At 44.7% G+C, this 18,690-nt stretch overlaps 1 protein-coding gene across 2 annotated transcripts in view; it reads left to right on the forward strand.

The window, feature by feature from the left end:
* The window catches only part of STK32B (serine/threonine kinase 32B), a 377,989-nt gene that overhangs the window by 77,038 nt on the left and 282,261 nt on the right, over positions 1-18,690 (forward strand). For both annotated transcript variants that reach the window (XM_029062114.1, XM_029062115.1), the window contains exon 2: positions 10,597-10,652. In XM_029062114.1, coding sequence (XP_028917947.1) covers positions 10,597-10,652 — 56 coding nt within the window. The remainder of the gene's footprint in view (positions 1-10,596; positions 10,653-18,690) is intronic.

Below are 18,690 nucleotides of genomic sequence, written 5' to 3' on the forward strand. Positions count from 1 at the left end.
ATCAGTCCACCCATCAATCAATCATTGGTATTCATTGAGCACTTACTGTGTGCTGAGCACCATACTAAGCTCTTGGGAGAGTACAGTATTGTGGAGTTGATGAACACGTTCCCTGTCCACCAAACACTGTTTACATGTCAGTGCTTGACTGATGTTCAATCCTTTCCCTCGCTTTCCCTTCCCCTGCCTTTCCCCCAGACCAGGAGAGAAGGCGCTAAGGTTGATCAGAAGCCACGTTCTTCTGACTCCCAGGCCTGTGTTCTAGGTAATTTATTTACATTAATGTCTATCTCCTCCTTCTAGACTGCAAGCTCATGGGCAGCCAATGGGTCTGTTATATTTTTATATTGTACTCTCACCAGTGCTTAGTACAGTGCTCTGTACACAGTAAGCAATCAATAAATCCGACAGACTGAGTGCTCCTCTTTTGTGATGGAACCAGCTTGGGAAATTTGAAGCTTTGCAGCCAGGCCTAGACCTCAGGCTCATAGTACAAGTACTCTGCACATAGTAAGCGCTCATTAAGGCTCCATCCCCATTGCCCTGGACTCCATTCCAATCACCTGTGCACATTTGGCAGCCGCATTATGGAAAAATCACCGAGGAGGATACTTGGCTCTGAATTGAAGGAACTTGCCATGGCCACAGATTGCCCCAAACTCTCCAGGGAAGGGAAATCTACAGCCTCAGTGGTTTCCCTCACCATTTTGGCTCTGTCATGCGAGCGGCTGGTAGCCAGGTGATTGGCTAGAAGTCCTGAACAGTTGGGGAAGTAAAAGACATTTCCTAAATTGCTTCAGGAATTGGCTCCTTAGAGAAGCGGCATAGCTTAGTGGATAAGAGCATGAGCCTGGGAGTCAGAAGGTCATGAGTTTTAATCCCAGCTCTGCCACTTGTCTTCTGTGTGACCTTGGGCAAGTCACTTCACTTCTCTGTGCCTCAGTTACCTCATCTATAAGATGGGGATTAATAATAATAATAATGTTGGTATTTGTTAAGCGCTTACTATGTGCCGAGCACTGTTCTAAGCGCTGGGGTAGACACAGGGGAATCAGGATGTCCCACGTGGGGCTCACAGTCTTAATCCCCATTTTACAGATGAGGTAACTGAGGCACAGAGAAGTTAAGTGACTTGCCCACAGTCACACAGCTGACAAGTGGCAGAGCTGGGATTCAAGCTCATGACCTCAGACTCCAAAGCCCGTGCTCGTTCCACTGAGCCAAGGTGAGACCCATGTAGGACAGGGACTGTGTCTAAGCCAATTTACTTATATCCACCCTAGTACTTAGAACATAGTAAGTGCTTAATAAAAACTGCAGTAATTATTATTATTATTATTATTAAAAACTGTGACATTCCCTGCCCACAATGAGCTCCACCCCAGCATTTAGTGCAGGTGATTGGTATATAGTAAACACTTAATAAGTACCACTATTATTAAGTCTAATTGATACTTTAAGTAGTACTTACGTGTACGTTTGTCTACTCTTCTGATTTACTCCGACTACTCTAATTTTTAATATTTCTTGACAGTATTTGACAATATTTTCCACTTGCCAAAGTGGAAAATCCCCCTAGGAGGCAATGTGTCAGTTTTCTGTTATTCTGTACTTTGCAAGCACAGGGAACCATGCCAAGTCAGAGCTACAACCTGATTATCTTTTATTTACCCCATTGCTTAGAACAGCGACTGGCACATAGTAAGTTCTTAGTAAGTACCATAATGTTAATAATAATAGTTATTATTATTATTATTATTGTCAACTAAATTGCTGCTGCTTCTACTTAACATCCTCAGGAGGGTTTATGAACTGATAAAATCTGACTCAACCTATTGATTGGCATAGAAAATGTATTCCTGAATTTGATTATCTTGTTTAGTGTTGGGAAGGAAAAATGTAAAACAAGAGTCTTGGTAGTGAAAACGTTATTAGTTACTGAATTCTAAAGTCTGGAATCATTTTAATTAATTTCAAAAAATGCATTTGGAAATGTGCTTGAGTTTGTCAAATCAATATTTGAGCTCCCAAAAGAGATCTGTATACCTGGAGCCTAATTTAATGGAGGAAAAAAAAATATTTGATTTGCAGTTACTCTAGCAAGTTTATTTTTCAAGTATTTTTTGATGGCAGATTTGTAGTCATCATTGAATCGGAGGGATTCAATACCTGTAATCACTCCTACTTGGAAAGAAGCATGACTTAGTGGATAGAGGATAGGTCTGTGAGTCAGAAGGACCTGGGTTCTAATTCTGGCTCCTCCACTGTCTGCAGTGTGATCCAGGGCAAGTCACTTCACTTCTCTGTGGCTCAGTTACCTCGCCTGTGAAATAGGGATTAAGACTGTGAGCTCCATGTGGGATTATTTTATATCTACCCAGCGCTTAGTACAGTGCCTGGTGCATAGTAAGTACTTAACAAATACCATTCAAAAAAAAGGAACACACTTAGGTAGATACAAAACGATAATGATGATATTTGTTGGGTATTTATTATGTGCCAAGCACTGACTAGGCACTGAGGTAGAGACCAGTGGGATAGGTCCCCTCTAAACTGTAAGCTCATTGTGGGCAGGGAATGTCATTGTTTATTGTTGTGTTGTACTTTCCACAAAATAAGTGCTCAATAAATAGGACTGAATGAGTGAATGAATGAATACAAAATAATCGGGTTGGACACAGTCCCAATCCAACATGGGGCTCACAGTCTAAGTGGGAGGGAAAGTAGATAATGAAACTGTTTTACAGATGAGGAATCAGAGGCACGGAGAAGCAAAGTGACTGGCCCGATGTCCCACAGCAAACAAGTGGCATAGCCGGGAGTAGAACCCAGGTCCTCAGACTTTAATAATAATAATAATAATAATAATAATAATAATAATAATGTTGGTATTTGTTAAGCGCTTACTATGTGCCGAGCACTGTTCTAAGCGCTGGGGTAGACATAGGGGAATCAGGTTGTCCCACATGGGGCTCACAGTCTTAATCCCCATTTTACAGATGAGGGAACTGAGGCACAGAGAAGTTAAGTGACTTGCCCACAGTCACACAGCCGACAAGTGGCAGAGCTGGGATTCGAACTCAAGAGCCCTGACTCCAAAGCCTGACTTTCTGCTAGGCTACACTGCTTCTCACTCTGCTTGTGCACAAATCTAAAACTTTCCCAGCTATCAACAGACTAAGATCCTGCCCGCTCCTTTGGTCCAGAATCATTTATTTGTTTGAAAGCATCAACATTATTTATTTGACCAGAAAACCAGATGGAACTTGTCTATCTCATCGCTGATCCTTAGCCACGTCCCATTTCTGGGTTGGAACCTCCTCCCCCTTCATATCCAACAGTCTACCATTGTCCCCACCATCAAAGTCTTATTAAAATCATATCTCCTCCAAGAGGCCTTCCCTGACTCATTCCCCTACTCCCTTCTCTGTCTCCTACATACTTGGATCAGTACCCTATAGGGACATCATATTCACCCAACCCTCAGCCCCCCAGCACTTAGGTATATACCCACGATTTATTTTAATGTCTGTCTCCCTGTTCAGACTGTGAGCTCTTTGTGAGAAGGACATAATCTTAGCAGATAGAGCATGGGCCTAGAAGTCAGAAGGATCTGGGTTGTAATCCCAGCTCTGCCACACGTCAGCTGTGTGACCTTGGGTGAGTCATTTAACTTCTCCAGGTGTCAGTGACTTTATAAAGTGGAGATTAAGACTGTGAGCCCCTTGTGAGACAGGGACTCTGTCCAACATGATTGCAGCGTGGCTCAGTGGAACGAGCACGGGCTTTGGAGTCAGAGGTCATGGGTTTGAATCCCGGCTCGGCCAGTTGTCAGCTGTGTGACTGTGGGCAAGTCACTTAACTTCTCTGTGCCTCAGCTCATCTATAAAATGGGGATTAAGACTGTGAGCCCCACGTGGGACAACCTGATTCTCCTGTGTCTACCCCAGCGCTTAGAACAGTGCTCTGCACATAGTAAGCGCTTAACAAATACCAACATTATTATTATTATTATCTCACTGCTTAGAACAGTGCTTGGCACATAGTAAGAGGTTAACAAAATCCATAAAAGCTATCTATTTGTAATGTATTTATTTATATTAATGTACATCTCCCCCTCTAGACTGAAAGCTCCTTGCAGGCAGGGATTATGTCAGTGACCTCCATTAGATTGCACACTCCCAAGCTGTTAGTACAGTGCCCTGAAATAATCAGCACTCAGTAAAAGTGATTGATTGCTTGATTGATCAATTACTGTTAATTTTACTTGGCACTGATGCCTTTGGACTTTTCAAAAATGAAAGCAAAAATGTAATCAGGGAATTAACACCGGCACTGTACTGAAACTCGTTCATCAATCATAGAGTCAAACATGTGCCGTGGCATTTATTAAAAAATATTTCAATCAGCTAGAAACGAAGAGGACAGTACAGCTTAATTTATAATGCACACCGATTTCATTTTGCAATTCCTTTTAATGACCAATATAGAAGCCTCTAAAACAAGGCAGAAGCTCTGCTTTACTCCTTGTTGTAGAGTTCCTGGCATCAAAATCAACAAGTTACTGTGCTTCTATGCGCTGAAATGCGTTGCTCTTTGCAGAGCCGATGGTGCCCTCAGACAAAGATAAGCAACCACTACTCATAATGCTGATCTGGACTTCTGCTTCCATATTGCTTTCTCTGGGCACTGTACTATTTCTGTGATCCTAGAAAAATCCCATCAAGGGAGCTCTAAGTTGAGTGTTTGGTATTCCTCCATCGCCCACTCACCCACCTTCACAGTATGGCATACGATACGAACCTGACGCCTTCTCAGCTTTGACTTACCATCATGTTATTCTATTATTAAATGCTTACACTGTGTCAACCACTGCCCTGGCTTCTAAGCACAGCTTCTAAGCTCGAACGTATAAGCTGCAGAACAACATGAACAAGGGGAGGGAGGGAGGAATATTAAGAGCGAGGAACCACCAGAAATAACACAATCCACAGAGGTACTGAGAAATATACTGAGTAGCTGTGTGGCCCAGGCCTAGGAGTAAGAAGAAGCTGGGTTCTAATCCTGCCTGTGACACTTGTCTGCTGTGGGACTTTAGGCAAGTCATTTAGCTTCTCCGTGTCTTAGTTCCCTCATCTATAAAATGAAGATTAAGACTGTGAGCCCTTAGTAGGATGAGGAATTTGTTTAAGTTGTTTATGATGTACTTACACCAGCGCTTAGTATGGGCCTGGCACATAGTAAGTGCTTAACAAATACCACAGTTATTATTATTATCATAAGATGCTTTGTTGTCAAATGAAATATGGAGCAAGTAGAGAGATGGAATGTGAGAGATGGCCGTCTCTGGCTGCTATTCATTCGATCATTTACTGAGCACTTGTGTGCAGAGCACTGTACTAAGTGCTTGGGAGAGTACAGTAGAACAATGAACAGACACATTCCCTGGCCACATCGACCTTACAGTCTAGAGGGAACTTACCGTCTAGAGGCTTTCCATGGAGGAGATTTTCTTTAGATGTGGCTTTATTTTGGAGAGAGCAAGAATGCAAGAGTGAGAGAGATACAGGAAGCCTCCACAGAGTCATGAGGCCCCACTTCCCCTTCCAGTTATCGCCCTATCTCCCTACTACCCCTCCTTTCCAAGCTCCTAGAACGAGTCGTCTATACTCACTGCCTAGAATTCCTTAACTCCAATTCTCTCCTGGACCCCCTCCAATCTGGCTTCCGTCCCCTCCACTCTACCAAGACTGCTCTCTCTGTCACCCATGACCTCCTTCTTGCCAAATCTAATGGCTCCTACTCTATCCAAATCCTCCTTGACCTCTCAGCTGCCTTTGACTCTGTAGACCATCCCCTTCTCCTCCACACCTTATCTCACCTTGGCTTCCCGGACTCCATCCTCTCCCGGTTCTCCTCTTATCTTTCTGGCCTTTCATTCCCGGTCTCCTTCGCGGGCTTCTCCTCCCTCTCTCATCCTCTAACTGTTGGGGTTCCTCAAGGATCAAGTCTTGGCCCTCTTCTGTTCTCCATCTACATTCACTCCCTCGGTGAACTCATCCGCTCTCACGGCTTCAACTATCATCTCTATGCAGATGACACCCAAATCTACATCTCTGTCCCTGTCCTCTCTCCCTCCTTTCAGGCTCGTATCTCCTTCTGCCTCCAGGACGTCTCCACCTGGATGTCTGCCCGCCACCTAAAACTCACCATGTCCAAAACTGAGCTCCTTATCTTGCCTCCCAAGCCCTGTCCTCTTCCTGACTTCCCTATCACCGTGCATGGTACGACCATCCTTCCCATCTCTCAAGCCCTCAACCTTGATGTCATCTTTGACTCAGCTCTCTCATTCACCCCACACATCCAATTCGTCACCAAGACCTGCCGGTCTCACCTTTATATCATTGCCAAGATCCGCCCTTTCCTCTCCACCCAAATGGCTATCTTACTGGTTCGGGCTCTCCTAATATTCCAGCTGGATTATTGTGTCAGCCTCCTCTCTGATCTCCCTTCCTCCTGTCTCTCCCCATTCCAGTCTATTCTTCATTCTACTGCCCGGCTCATCTTCCTGCAGAAACACTCTGGGCATGTCACTCCCCTTCTTAAAAACCTCCAGTGGTTGCCTATCGACCTCCGCACGAAACAAAACCTTCTCACTCTAGGCTTCAAGGCTCTCCATCATCTTGCCCTCTCCTTCCTTCTCTCTTTCTCATGCCCACCCCATAGGCTCCGCTCCTCTGCCCCCCACCTCCTCACCATCCCCCGTTCTCTCCTATCCCGCCGTCGACCCCTGGGCCACGTCCTCCCGCTGTCCTGGAATACCTTCCCTCCTCACCTCTGCCAAACTAACTCTCTTCCCCTCTTCAAAGCCCTACTGAGAGCTCACCTCCTCCAAGAGACCTTCCCAGACTGAGCTTCCCCTTTTCCCTCTGCTGCCTCTGCTGCTTCTCTGCCCTCCCCTTCACCTCTCCTCAGCTCAGCCTCCTTCCCCCCCCCCGCCCCGCTCCTCTCCCCTCCTTTCCCCTCCCCTCAGCACTGTGCTCGTCTGCTCATTTGTATATATTTTTATTACCCTATTTATTTTGTTAATGAGATGCACATCCCTTGATTCTATTTATTGCCATTGTTTTTGTCTGTCTGACTCCCCCGATTAGACTGTAAGCCCGTCGATGGGCAGGGACTGTCTATCTGTTGCCGCTTTGTACATTCCAAGCGCTTAGTACAGTGCTTTGCACATAGTAAGCACTTAATAGATACTATTGAATGAATGAATGAATCTCCAAAATAAGATTTAGTCCCCAAAGTAATACTCTGCCTGGTTCCACTCGGGGAGAGATCAAGAGGAGATACAGGAGGAGTCACGGAGGCAAAGAAATGTTAAGAAGCTCTTTGTGCTAGGTGATTGGTCAGCGCCAAACACAACACTTAGGTTGAGCTCTGCTGTTCCTTTCGCTGCCTCTGTAGTTTTCTGTTTAATATTCTGTCAGTTTATTAGGAGTTGAAAGCCCATTTGGTTCCATTTCAGCTGGACTGAGGTTCTTGGGTTTCATCAACTGAAGACTATTTTTTAACTTTCTTTATATCAATATTTCATCTTGATGCAATCTTGTATCTGAATTTCACTTTCAAAGGACGGTCAATAGAGTCAACATTTCATTTTAATCTAGCCTAAAAATAATTGAGTAAAATAACTGATGAGGCAATCCTTACCTATCCCCAGGCTATGATTTTGCATATCTGTATGCCTATCTTCACTCCTGGTGAATGGATGACAAGCGAGAATTCTATATTGAATTCCTTCCTTGGGCAAAAGTATTCTTCAAATAGTAGTAGCATAGTGTTTATTTAACGTTTACTGAATTCAACATACTGAACTATGCACTTTTAAAGTTCAACAGTAGTGCAGGACCTCTGTCTCCCCCCACTCTAGAATGTGAGCTAATTTTGGGTAGGGATTGACACTGTTTTTTGTCATATTGTTCTTTCCTCAGTGCTTAGTACAGTGCTTAATAAATATGGTTGAATCAATGAATGCAATGAATGACCTTTTCCCTGCCACAATAAGTTTTGTGCCACTTAATGTGATATATGCTGGAGTAGATACAATATAATGGTGACCTAGTGAAAAAGATGTTGGGCCTGGTAGTCAGGAGATCTGGGTTCTATTCCTGACTTTCCCACCGGCCTTCCGTGTGTCCTCGGGTGAGTCGCCTAACTTCTTTGCGATTCAGCTTCCTCACAAGTGAAATGGAAATTACGTGGTTTCCTTTCTGCTTAGACTGTGAGCTTCTTTAGGGACTGGGACTGTATTCATTCATTCAGTCAGTCAGTCAGTCAGTCAGTGCTGTGTGCAAAGCACTGTAATAAGTGCTTGGAAAGTACACTTCAGCAACAAAGAGAGACAATCCCTTCACTAAATGGGCTCACAGTATAGAAGGGGGGAGACAGACAACAAAACAAGTAAACAGGCATCAGTAGCATCAATATAAATAGAATTATTTATGTATATATATGATTCTATTTATATTATATATATTATATATATATATGCACATCAGAACAAGTAAAGAAGGTATTACTATAAACAAATAGAATTTTAGATATGTACATATATACACAAGTGCTGTTGGGAGGGGAGGTAGAGCAAAGAGAGTGAATCAGGACAAGGTGCTGGGGAGGAGGACCTGAAGAAAAGGGGGGCTCAGTTTGGAAAGGCCTCCTGAAGTAGGTGAGCTTTCAGTAGGGCTTGAACTGGGGAAGTGTAATTGTTTGGTGGATTTGAGGAGGGATGGCATTCCAGGCCAGAGGTAGGACGTGGGCCAGATGTCAACGGCCTGGACAGGTGAGAATGAGGAACAGTAAGGTTAGCACCAGAGCAGCAGAGTGTGCGGGCTGGGCTGTAGAAGGAGAGAAGGGCTTGTTAGCATAATGTAGGTTTTCCAAGTTGACTTGATTTCTCCAGTCTTAGCAAATAATATTCTGATCCTACCTCAACTTCTTCCTAGAATTGAAGTTTTTATCATTATTACTATGGTATTTGTTAAGCTCTTTCTATATGTCAAGCACTGCTCTAAGCACTGAAGTAGGTACAAGTTAATCAGGTTGGATAGAGTCCCTGTCCTGCATGGGGCTTACAGTCTAAGTAGGAAGGTATAGGATTTAATCCCCATTTTACAATTGAAGAAACTGAGGCAGAGAGCCCTTGCCCAAGGTCTAACAGGAAGCAATTAGCAGAGCAGGATTAGAACTCAAGTCCTCTGACTCCCAGGCCCATGATTTTTCCACTATGCCAGGCTACTTTTCATTCAGGTTCTTCAAACTAATCCCCAATTCACCAAAATTACCACTTTTGTTTAACTCTGTATTTTTGTTCACTTGCTTTCTTACCCAGAAGACACTGCATAAATACACGAGATGATTTAATCAATCAATGAATGGTATTTATTGAGCACTTACTGTTAGTTGAGCACTATACTAAGTGCTTGGAAGAGAACAATTCAGTAGAGTTGATAGACTTACACCCTGGCCAACAGGAGTTCACATTCTAAAGAAAAATAATAATTGTTATGGTATTTGTTAGGCGCTTACTATGGGTCAAACACTGTTCTAAGTGCTGGGGTAGATACGAGTCAATCAGGGTGTCCCAAGTGGGGCTCATAGTCTTAATAGAGAAGCAGCGTGACTCAGTGGAAAGAGCACGGGCTTTGGAGTCAGAGGTCATGAGTTCGAATCCCAGCTCTGCCACTTGTCAGCTGTGTGACTGTGGGCAAGTCACTTCACTTCTCTGTGCCTCAGTTACCTCATCTGTAAAATGGGGATTAAGACTGTGAGCCCCACGTGGGACAACCTGATTCCCCTGTGTCTACCCCAGCGCTTAGAACAGTGCACTGCACATAGTAAGCGCTTAACAAATACCAACATTATTATTATTATTATTATTAATCCTCATTTTACAGATGAAGTAACTGAGGCTCAGAGAAGTTAAGTGGCTTGCCCAAGATCACACAGCAGACAAGTGGTGGAACTGGGATTAGAGCTCACGTCCTCTGACACTCAAACCTGTGCTCTTTTCAATAAGCCACGCTACTTCTCTTGAATGGGGAGACAGATATTAAAATACATTTTTGGAAGGGGAATGGGAGAGTATAAGATTATGCACATAAATGCTATGAGGCAGGGGTAAGGTAAATGAGTCTCAGTTCTGTATCAAACAACTCTCCCATCTGCAGACGTTATGGGTTCAGTAGTTGAGTAAAGAAGTGAATGACCTTAGAAATGTTTCTCCATTTTACTAGCCGTAATATTTAAATATGAGGGGTGATGTCAAGATGAATGATTGATCTTTCACATTCTGGATGTTCAAACCGACAGTCAATCTTTTGAAGAGGAAATTTATCTGAAAACATGGGTCTTAGATTATTGAGAGGAATCTAGACATTGTTTAGAATGAATCTGCTCAGCTGCAAATCATCATCTGGATAATATTTTTTAAAATCTGATTTCCTTAAATCCCATGGACAAGAGACCGAGTGCTTCTGGGAAATGAGTAAAGAAAATATAATTCTCATCATTTTATTTTTCTACTTTCTCTTGTAGTTAATTTTGACCATTTTCAAATTCTCCGGGCCATCGGGAAAGGGAGCTTTGGAAAGGTAAGAAGGATTGTCTTCCTGCTTCAGGCTTGTTGGCTCTTTCAGACTATGCAATTTCCTTTTGAGATACATGCCAAGAGAGTTGGCTTCTCTAGATTTTTGTTTTATCTAATGCGTCTCACCAATTTCCTTCAGAGTGCTATAAGGAAAATTAAGTTACTTTAGCAGCTCTGACTTCGGTTATTTCTATTTGTATTAATTTCAAGATTGCTAATGAAATTTACTTCATAAGAGAGTAAACAGGAAAAAAGAAACAGAAAAAGCTCATCAGACGGTGATAGGCAACCCAGATGGGCGATGTCCAAATTAGTTTGTCTTGAAACTCACTGTTTGTGAACATCTGTCCACTATCAAGGAAAATGGCTTCCAAAATTCAGAGGAGGTGGCAGTGAGCATTGTTCGCGAAGGAAAACTGTTCATTTCTTCATCCTTTTTTGCCCCACTTTTGCATAATTATTCCTTGTGGAGCAAGAATCCGTGTGAAATTTTTGAAAAAAATTGAGCCAGATTTGAACTGAGGGTCGAATCCCTTGCAAATTTTCCATTTCATTCATTCATTCAATTGTATTTCTTGAGCACTTACTGAAAGCAGAGTGCTGTACTAAGTGCTTGGAAAGTACAACACAGCAATAAAGAGAGAAAATCAATGCCCACAACGGGCTTACAGTCTAGATGGGGTGGGGGTGGGGGGAGGAGATAGCAAAACAAATAAACAGACATCAATATAAATGAATAGAATGATAGCTATACATATATACGTAAGTGGTGTGGGGCAGGGAGGAGGGGAAAAGGAAAGGGAGCAAATCGAAGTGAGGTGAAAGAGACGGGGAGCTGAGGAAAAGCGTGGTTTAGTCTGGGAAGGTGGTTTAGTCTGGGAAGGCCTCTTGGCAGAGGTGCACATTCAGTAAGGCTTTTAAGGGGGGCAAGAGTGATTGCTTGGCAGATTTGAGGAGGGAGAGCGTTCCAGGCCAGAGGTAAGATGTGGACCAGGATTTAGAGGTGAGACAGGAGAGAACAGGAGAACGAGGCCCAATGAGAAGGTTAACGGCAACGGAGGAGCGGAGTGTGTGGGTTGGGATGTAGAAGGAGAGAAGGGAGGTGAGGTAGGAGGGGGCAAGGGGATGGAGAGGTTTAAAACCAATAGTGAGGAGTTTTTGTCTGATACGGAAGTTGATAGACAACCACAGGATATTTTTGAGATGGGGGATGACATGCTCTGAACGTTTCTGTAGAAAGATAATCTGGGCAGCGGAGTGAAGTATGGATTGAAGTGGGAAGAGACGGGGTTGGGAGGTCAGAAAGGAGGCTGATGCGATAATCCAGTCAGGATAGGATGAGAGATTGTACTAAAGTGGTATTGGTAAAGTCTGATGGTGTTCCTGTATTTGAATGTACTTGAATGCATTTATTTATTTATTATGGTATTTTTAAGCACTTCGTGCCAAGCATTGTTAAAACTACTACTACTAATAATAGCAGTAATAATTATAATGTTATTTGTTAAGCACTATGTGTCATACATTATTCAAAGCACTGGGGTAGATAATAGCTAATCTGGTTGGACACAGTTCCTGTCCCACATGGGGCTCACCATCTTAATCCCCATTTCACAGATGAGGTAACTGAGGCCCAGAGAAGTGAAGTGACTTGCCCAAAGTCACACAGCAGGCAAGCGGTGGAGCCAGGGCTAGAACTCAGGGCCTTCTGACTCCCAGACCCATGGTCTTTCCTCTACGACATGCTGCTTCACTGTTCTAAGCACTGGGGTATCAAGATAATAATAATAATAATAATAATAATGTTGGTATTTGTTAAGCGCTTACTATGTGCCGAGAACTGTTCTAAGCGCTGGGGTAAATACAGGGTAATCAGGTAGTCCCATGTGAGGCTCACAGTTAATCCCCATTTTACAGATGAGGTAACTGAGGCACAGAGAAGTGAAGTGACTTGCCCACAGTCACACAGCTGACGAGTGGCAGAGCCGGGATTCTAACTCCTGACCTCTGACTCCCAAGCCCGGGCTCTTTCCACTGGGCCACGCTGCTTCTCTAAGGCACAAGGCTATCAGTTTGGACACAGTCCCTGTAACACATGAGGCTCATAGTCTATGTAAGACTAACCCCTTTCAGGACAAGAATCGTATTTCCTAATTCTATTGAGCTCCCTCAGGTGTTTAATACAGTGGTCAGTAATACCCTTAATTGATTACTTGCTATGATAATTAGTTTCTCCAGACCACAGTGTTCCTCAAAAAATAATAGTAGCTGTGGTGTTTTTTAAGCACTTGTGTCCAGCACCACTCTAAGTGTTGTGGAAGATAAAGGATAGGTCAGACGTAGTCCCTGTCCCACACACAGGTATCACAATCTAAGTAGTGGATGGAACCACTTAGATTCTACCACTAACCTCTGCCGCTAACCTCCTCACTGTGCCTCATTCTCACCTGTCCCTGTCTTTTTGTCTCACCAAACAAAAACTCCTCACTCTAGGCTTCAAGGCTCTCCATCACCTTGCCACTTCCTACCTCTCCTCCCTTCTCTCTTTCTACCGCCCACCCCGCACGCTCCGCTCCTCTGCCGCCCACCTCCTCGCCGTCCCTCTGTCTCGCCTATCCCGCCGTCGACCCCTGGGTCACGTCCTCCCGCGGTCCTGGAACGCCCTCCCTCCTCACCTCCGCCAAACTGATTCTCTTTCCCTCTTCAAAACCTTACTTAAAAATCACCTCCTCCAAGAGGCGTTCCCAGACTGAGCTCCTCTTCCCCCTCTACTCCCTCTGCCATCCCCCCTTCACCTCTCCGCAGCTAAAGCCTCATTTTCCCCTTTTCCCTCTGCTCCTCCACCTCTCCCTTCCCGTCCCCACAGCACTGTACTCGTCCGCTCAACTGTATATATTTTCGTTACCCTATTTATTTTGTTAATGAATTGTACATCGCCTTGATTCTATTTAGTTGCCATCGGTTTTTACGAGATGTTCTTCCCCTTGACGCTGTTTAGTGCCATTGTTCTCGTCTGTCCGTCTCCCCCGATTAGACTGTAAGCCCGTCAAACGGCAGGGACTGTCTCTATCTGTTGCCGACTTGTTCATCCCAAGCGCTTAGTACAGTGCTCTGCACATAGTAAGCGCTCAATAAATACTATTGAATGAATGAATGAATGAACCTGTCCCGCCATCGACCCTTGGCCCACGTCCTACCTCTGGCCTGAAATGCCCTCCCTCTTCGCATCCGCCCAACTAGCTCCCTTTGCCCCTTCAAAACCCTACTGAGGGCTCACCTCCTCCAGAAGGTCTTCCCAGACTAAGCCCCCCTTTTCCTCTGCTCCTCCTCCCCTCCCCATCGCCCCTACTCCTTGCCTCTGCTCTATCCCCCTACCCACCCCACAGCCCTTGTGTATACATGCACATATTTATTATTCTATTCATTTTATTAATGATGCACATATAGCTACAATTCTTTTTATTTATTTTGATGCTATTGATGTCTGTTTCTTAGTTTTGTTTTGTGTTGTTGTCTGTCTACCTGCTTCTAGACTGTAAGCCTGTTGTTGGGTAGGGATTCTTTCTATCTGTTGGGCTCTCCATCACCTTGCCCCTTCCTACCTCTCCTCCCTTCTCTCTTTCTACCGCCCACCCCGCACGCTCTGCTCCTCCGCCGCCCACCTCCTCGCCGTCCCTCGGTCTCGCCTGTCCCGCCGTCGTCCCCCGGGCCACGTCCTCCCGCGGTCCCGGAACGGCCTCCCTCCTCACCTCCGCCAAACTGATTCTCTTTCCCTCTTCAAAACCCTACTTAAAACTCACCTCCTCCAAGAGGCCTTCCCACACTGAGCTCCCCTTCTCCCTCTACTCCCTCTACCACCCCCCTTCACCTCTCCACAGCTTAACCCTCTTCTCCCCCCATTTCCCTCTGCTCCTCCCCCTCTCCCTTCCCATCCCCTCAGCACTGTACTCGTCCGCTCAACTGTATATATTTTCATCACCCTATTTATTTTGTTAATGAAATGTACATCGCCTCGATTCTATTTAGTCGCCATTGTTTCTACGAGATGTCCTTCCCCTCGACTCTATTTATCGCCATCGTTCTCGTCCGTCCGTCTCCCCCGATCAGACCATGAGCCCGTCAAACGGCAGGGACCGTCTCTATCTGTTGCCGACTTGTTCATTCCAAGCGCTTAGTACAGTGCTCTGCACATAGTAAGCGCTCAATAAATACTATTGAATGAATGAATGAATGAATATCTGTTGTCGAATTGTTCTTTCCAAGTGCTTAGTACAGTGCTCTGCACACAGTAAACATTCAATAAATACAATTGAATGAATGAATGACCAAGTATTGAGTCCCCATTTTATAAATGAGGTATAGGTGAGGCCCAGTGCCCAAAGTCACCCAGAAGAGATAAAGAAGAGGCAGAGCTGAGATTGGAACCCAAGTCCCCTGACTCCAAGGCTTAAGCTCTTTCCAGTAGGCCACATGCTACCACTGTCTCTTTCCAAAACAACATATAGTAGATGACTATCTTGATTCTGAGTCTCTTAAATTTGTTGTCCAAAAAAGGCATCAGTGTCTTTTGGGGTTCAGTTTGAGGGGTTGGCAGCTGAGATCTCCCAGGCCTTTCTCTCCTCCTCCCTGAGATTGTCAGTCCCTTTCATCAATCGATCCGTAGTATTCCTGGAGGGCTTAGTCTGTGAGGAACATTGTAGTAAGCACTGGAAGGAAACCATAGAGGTTGTAGAAATGATCCCTGCCTCCAAGAATCTTACAGTCTATTGGGTGAGGCAGACTCTAAAATACATTTCAGGTTGGAGGGAGGCAATAGACCAGACATAATCCAACCACACTGGTGTTCCCATGTGTTAGGAACAAATAGACAGCATTTCCTTCAGATGCTGAAGCTAACAGCATCAGTACTTGTTCAACAGAACCCAAACTAGATCTGGGAATAAGCCCCTTAACCCTGATTTTTCATTCATTCATTCATTCGTTCGTTCGTTCAGTATAATAATAATTACAGTATCTGTTAAGTATTTACTATGTGCCAGGCACTTTGCTCTGGGTGGGTGAATGCAAGCTAATTGGTTTGGACACAGTCCTTGTCCCACATGGGGCTCCCAGTCTCAATCCCCATTTTACGGATGTGGTCACTGAGGCCCAGAAAAGTAAAGTGACCTTTCCAGGGTCATCCAAAAGAGAAGTGGAAGAGCCGGGATTAGAATCCATAACCTTCTGACTCCCAGGCCCATGCTCTATCCCCTATGTCATGCTGCTTCATTCATTCATTCATTCGTATTTATTGAGCACTTACTGGGAACAGACCACTGTTCTAAGTGGTTATGAGAGTACAGTACAACAATAAAAAGACACACAGGGAAGAAATAAGGGAGAGGGTAAGTGTTTTGATAAAGTGAGAAGGAATGGGGTTGAATGAGAAGGTGGAAGGGATGGATTTTGAGAGGAAGCAGGAGATCTCTACTGATGGGAAAGATGGGAGAGTTGAAGAGGAGACAGGAGGGGGGAGGGACTGAGGAGGGCAGAGGAGATTTTAGGGAGCTCAAGCCTGATAGTGTCAATTTTCTTAATAAAGTAGGTGGCCAGCTCACTGTAGGCAAGGGATGGGGAGGCCGGGGAGGGGGTGGGTGGTGACAAGGAGGAAATTAAATGTCTGGAACAACTGGCGAGGGTGATGGGCCCGGATGTCAATAAGGGTGGAACGGTAATTATGGCAGGCAGAGGAGAGGACAAAGGTAAAACATGCAAGGATAAACCTGAAGGGGAGAAAGTCGGCCTAATGTTTAGATTTCTTGAAGGAAGCAGTGGTTTCCCAACCTCTGTTCAATACTACAATTCAGTCAATCAATCAATGGCATTTATTGAGCACTTACTATGTGAACAGCACTGTGCTAGGTACTTGGGAGAGGACAATACAACATTCTTGCCGATAACGTCTACTGAGCACTTGCCAAAAGGCGAGCATGTTACTAAGCACCGGAGAAACAACAGTGTCAAACAAGGTGTAGACGTGATGAGAAGCAGCGTGGCTCAGTGGAAAGAACTCGGGTTTAGGAGTCAGAGGACATGGGTTCTAATCCCGGCTCCACTACTTGTCAGCTGTGTGATTTTGGGCAAGTCACTTAATTTCTAGGTGCCTCAGTTACCTCATCTGTAAAATGGGGATTAAGGCTGTGAGCCTCATGTGGGACAACCTAATTACCTTGTATCTACCCCAGCGTTTAGAACAGTACTCGGCACATAGTAAGCACTAAAGAAATACCAACATTATTATTATTACCCCAGCGTTTAGAACAATACTCGGCATATAGTAAGCGCTAAAGAAATACCAACATTATTATTATTACCCCAGCACTTAGAACAGTGCCTGGCACATAGTAAGTGCTTAACAAATACCATCATCATCATCCTTACCCTCAAGGAGCTTACAGTCTAACTCAAAGATCTTTCCCAAGTATTTCATCCTGCATCCAAATTCAGCATTCCTAGTGAGAGACCATGGGGAGCAACTTGACCTAGTGGAAAGAGCAGAGGCCTGGGTGGTCGGGGACCAGGGTTCTAATCCCAGTTCTGCCACTTGTCATCTGGGTGACCTTGGGCAAGCCACGTGACGTCTCTGTGCTTCAATTACTTCATCTGTAAAATGGGGATTGAATCCTCCTTCCTCGCTCTGATTTAGATTGTATCGTGTAGGACAGGGATTATGCCCAACCAGATTACCTCATATCTATCCCAGTGCTTAGTACAGTGTCTGGCACTGTCTCACAAGCCCATAACCTTGGCATTACCCTTGACTCTGCTCTCTCTTTCCACCCACATATTCAAAGCATCACTAAATCCTGTCAGTTCTACCTTCACAACATCACCAATATCCATCCTTTCCTCTCCCTTCTAACTGCTACCAGATTAATGCAAGCACTCATCCTATGCCGTCTTGATTATTGTGTCAGCCTCCTCGCTGACCTCCCAGCCTCCTGTCTCTTTCCATTCCAGTTCATTCTTCATTCTGCTTCCCGAATCATTTTCCCTGAAAAACATTCAGACCATGTTTCCCCACTCCTCAAGAAAATCCAGTGGTTGCCCATCCACCTCTGTATCAAACAAAAACTCCTCACCATTGCTTTTAAAGCAATTCATCACCATTCATTCATTCATTCAATTGTATTTACTGAGTGTTTACTGTATGCAGAACACTATACTAAGTGCTTGGAAAGTGCAATACAGCAATAAAGAGAGACAATCCTTGCCCACAACGCGCTTACAGTCCAGAGAGGGGAGAGACAGACATTAGTGCAAGTAAACAGACATCAGTACAAATAAATAGAATGATATATACATATATACATAACTGCTGTGAAGTGAGTAGGGAGAGAAGAGAAAAGGGAGAGAGTCGTGACGCTGAAGGGAGGAGGAGCTGAGGAAAAGGAGGGCTTCATTTGGGAAGACCTCTTGGAGGAGGTGCACCTTCAGTAGGGCTTTGTAGGGGAGAAGAGTGATTGGCAGATTTGAAGAGGGAGGGCGTTCCAGGCCAGAGGTAGGATGTGGGCCAGGGGTTGGCAGGGAGACACGCAAGATGGAGGCACAGTGAGAAGGTGAGCACCAGAGGAGTGGAGTGTGTGGGCTGGGGTGTACCTCACCTTGCTTCTCTCCTACTACAACCCAGCCCACTATCTTTGTTCTTCTAATGCTCAATTCCTCACTGTGCCTCCATTTCTCCTGTCTCACCCACATCCTACCTCTGGCCTGGAACACCCTCCCCCTTCATATCATACAAACAATTGCTCTCCCCCACTTCAAAACCTTATTGAAGGCACATCTCCTCTAAGAAGGCTTCCTTGACCTCCTCTCCTCTTCTCCCACTGTTTTTTACGTCGCTCTTACCTGCTCCTTCGTTCGTCCTCCTTCCCACCCCCAAAGCACATTCGTATACATCTGTAATTTTATTTATTCATTTATTTACACATGTATGTAAATGTCTCCCCCTCTAGACTGTGATCCCGTTGTGGGCAGGAATGTGTCTGTTTTCATTTTGTACT

Source organism: Ornithorhynchus anatinus, chromosome 4 (assembly GCF_004115215.2).
Source record: "Ornithorhynchus anatinus isolate Pmale09 chromosome 4, mOrnAna1.pri.v4, whole genome shotgun sequence".
In the NCBI taxonomy this organism is placed as follows: Eukaryota; Metazoa; Chordata; class Mammalia; order Monotremata; family Ornithorhynchidae; genus Ornithorhynchus; species Ornithorhynchus anatinus.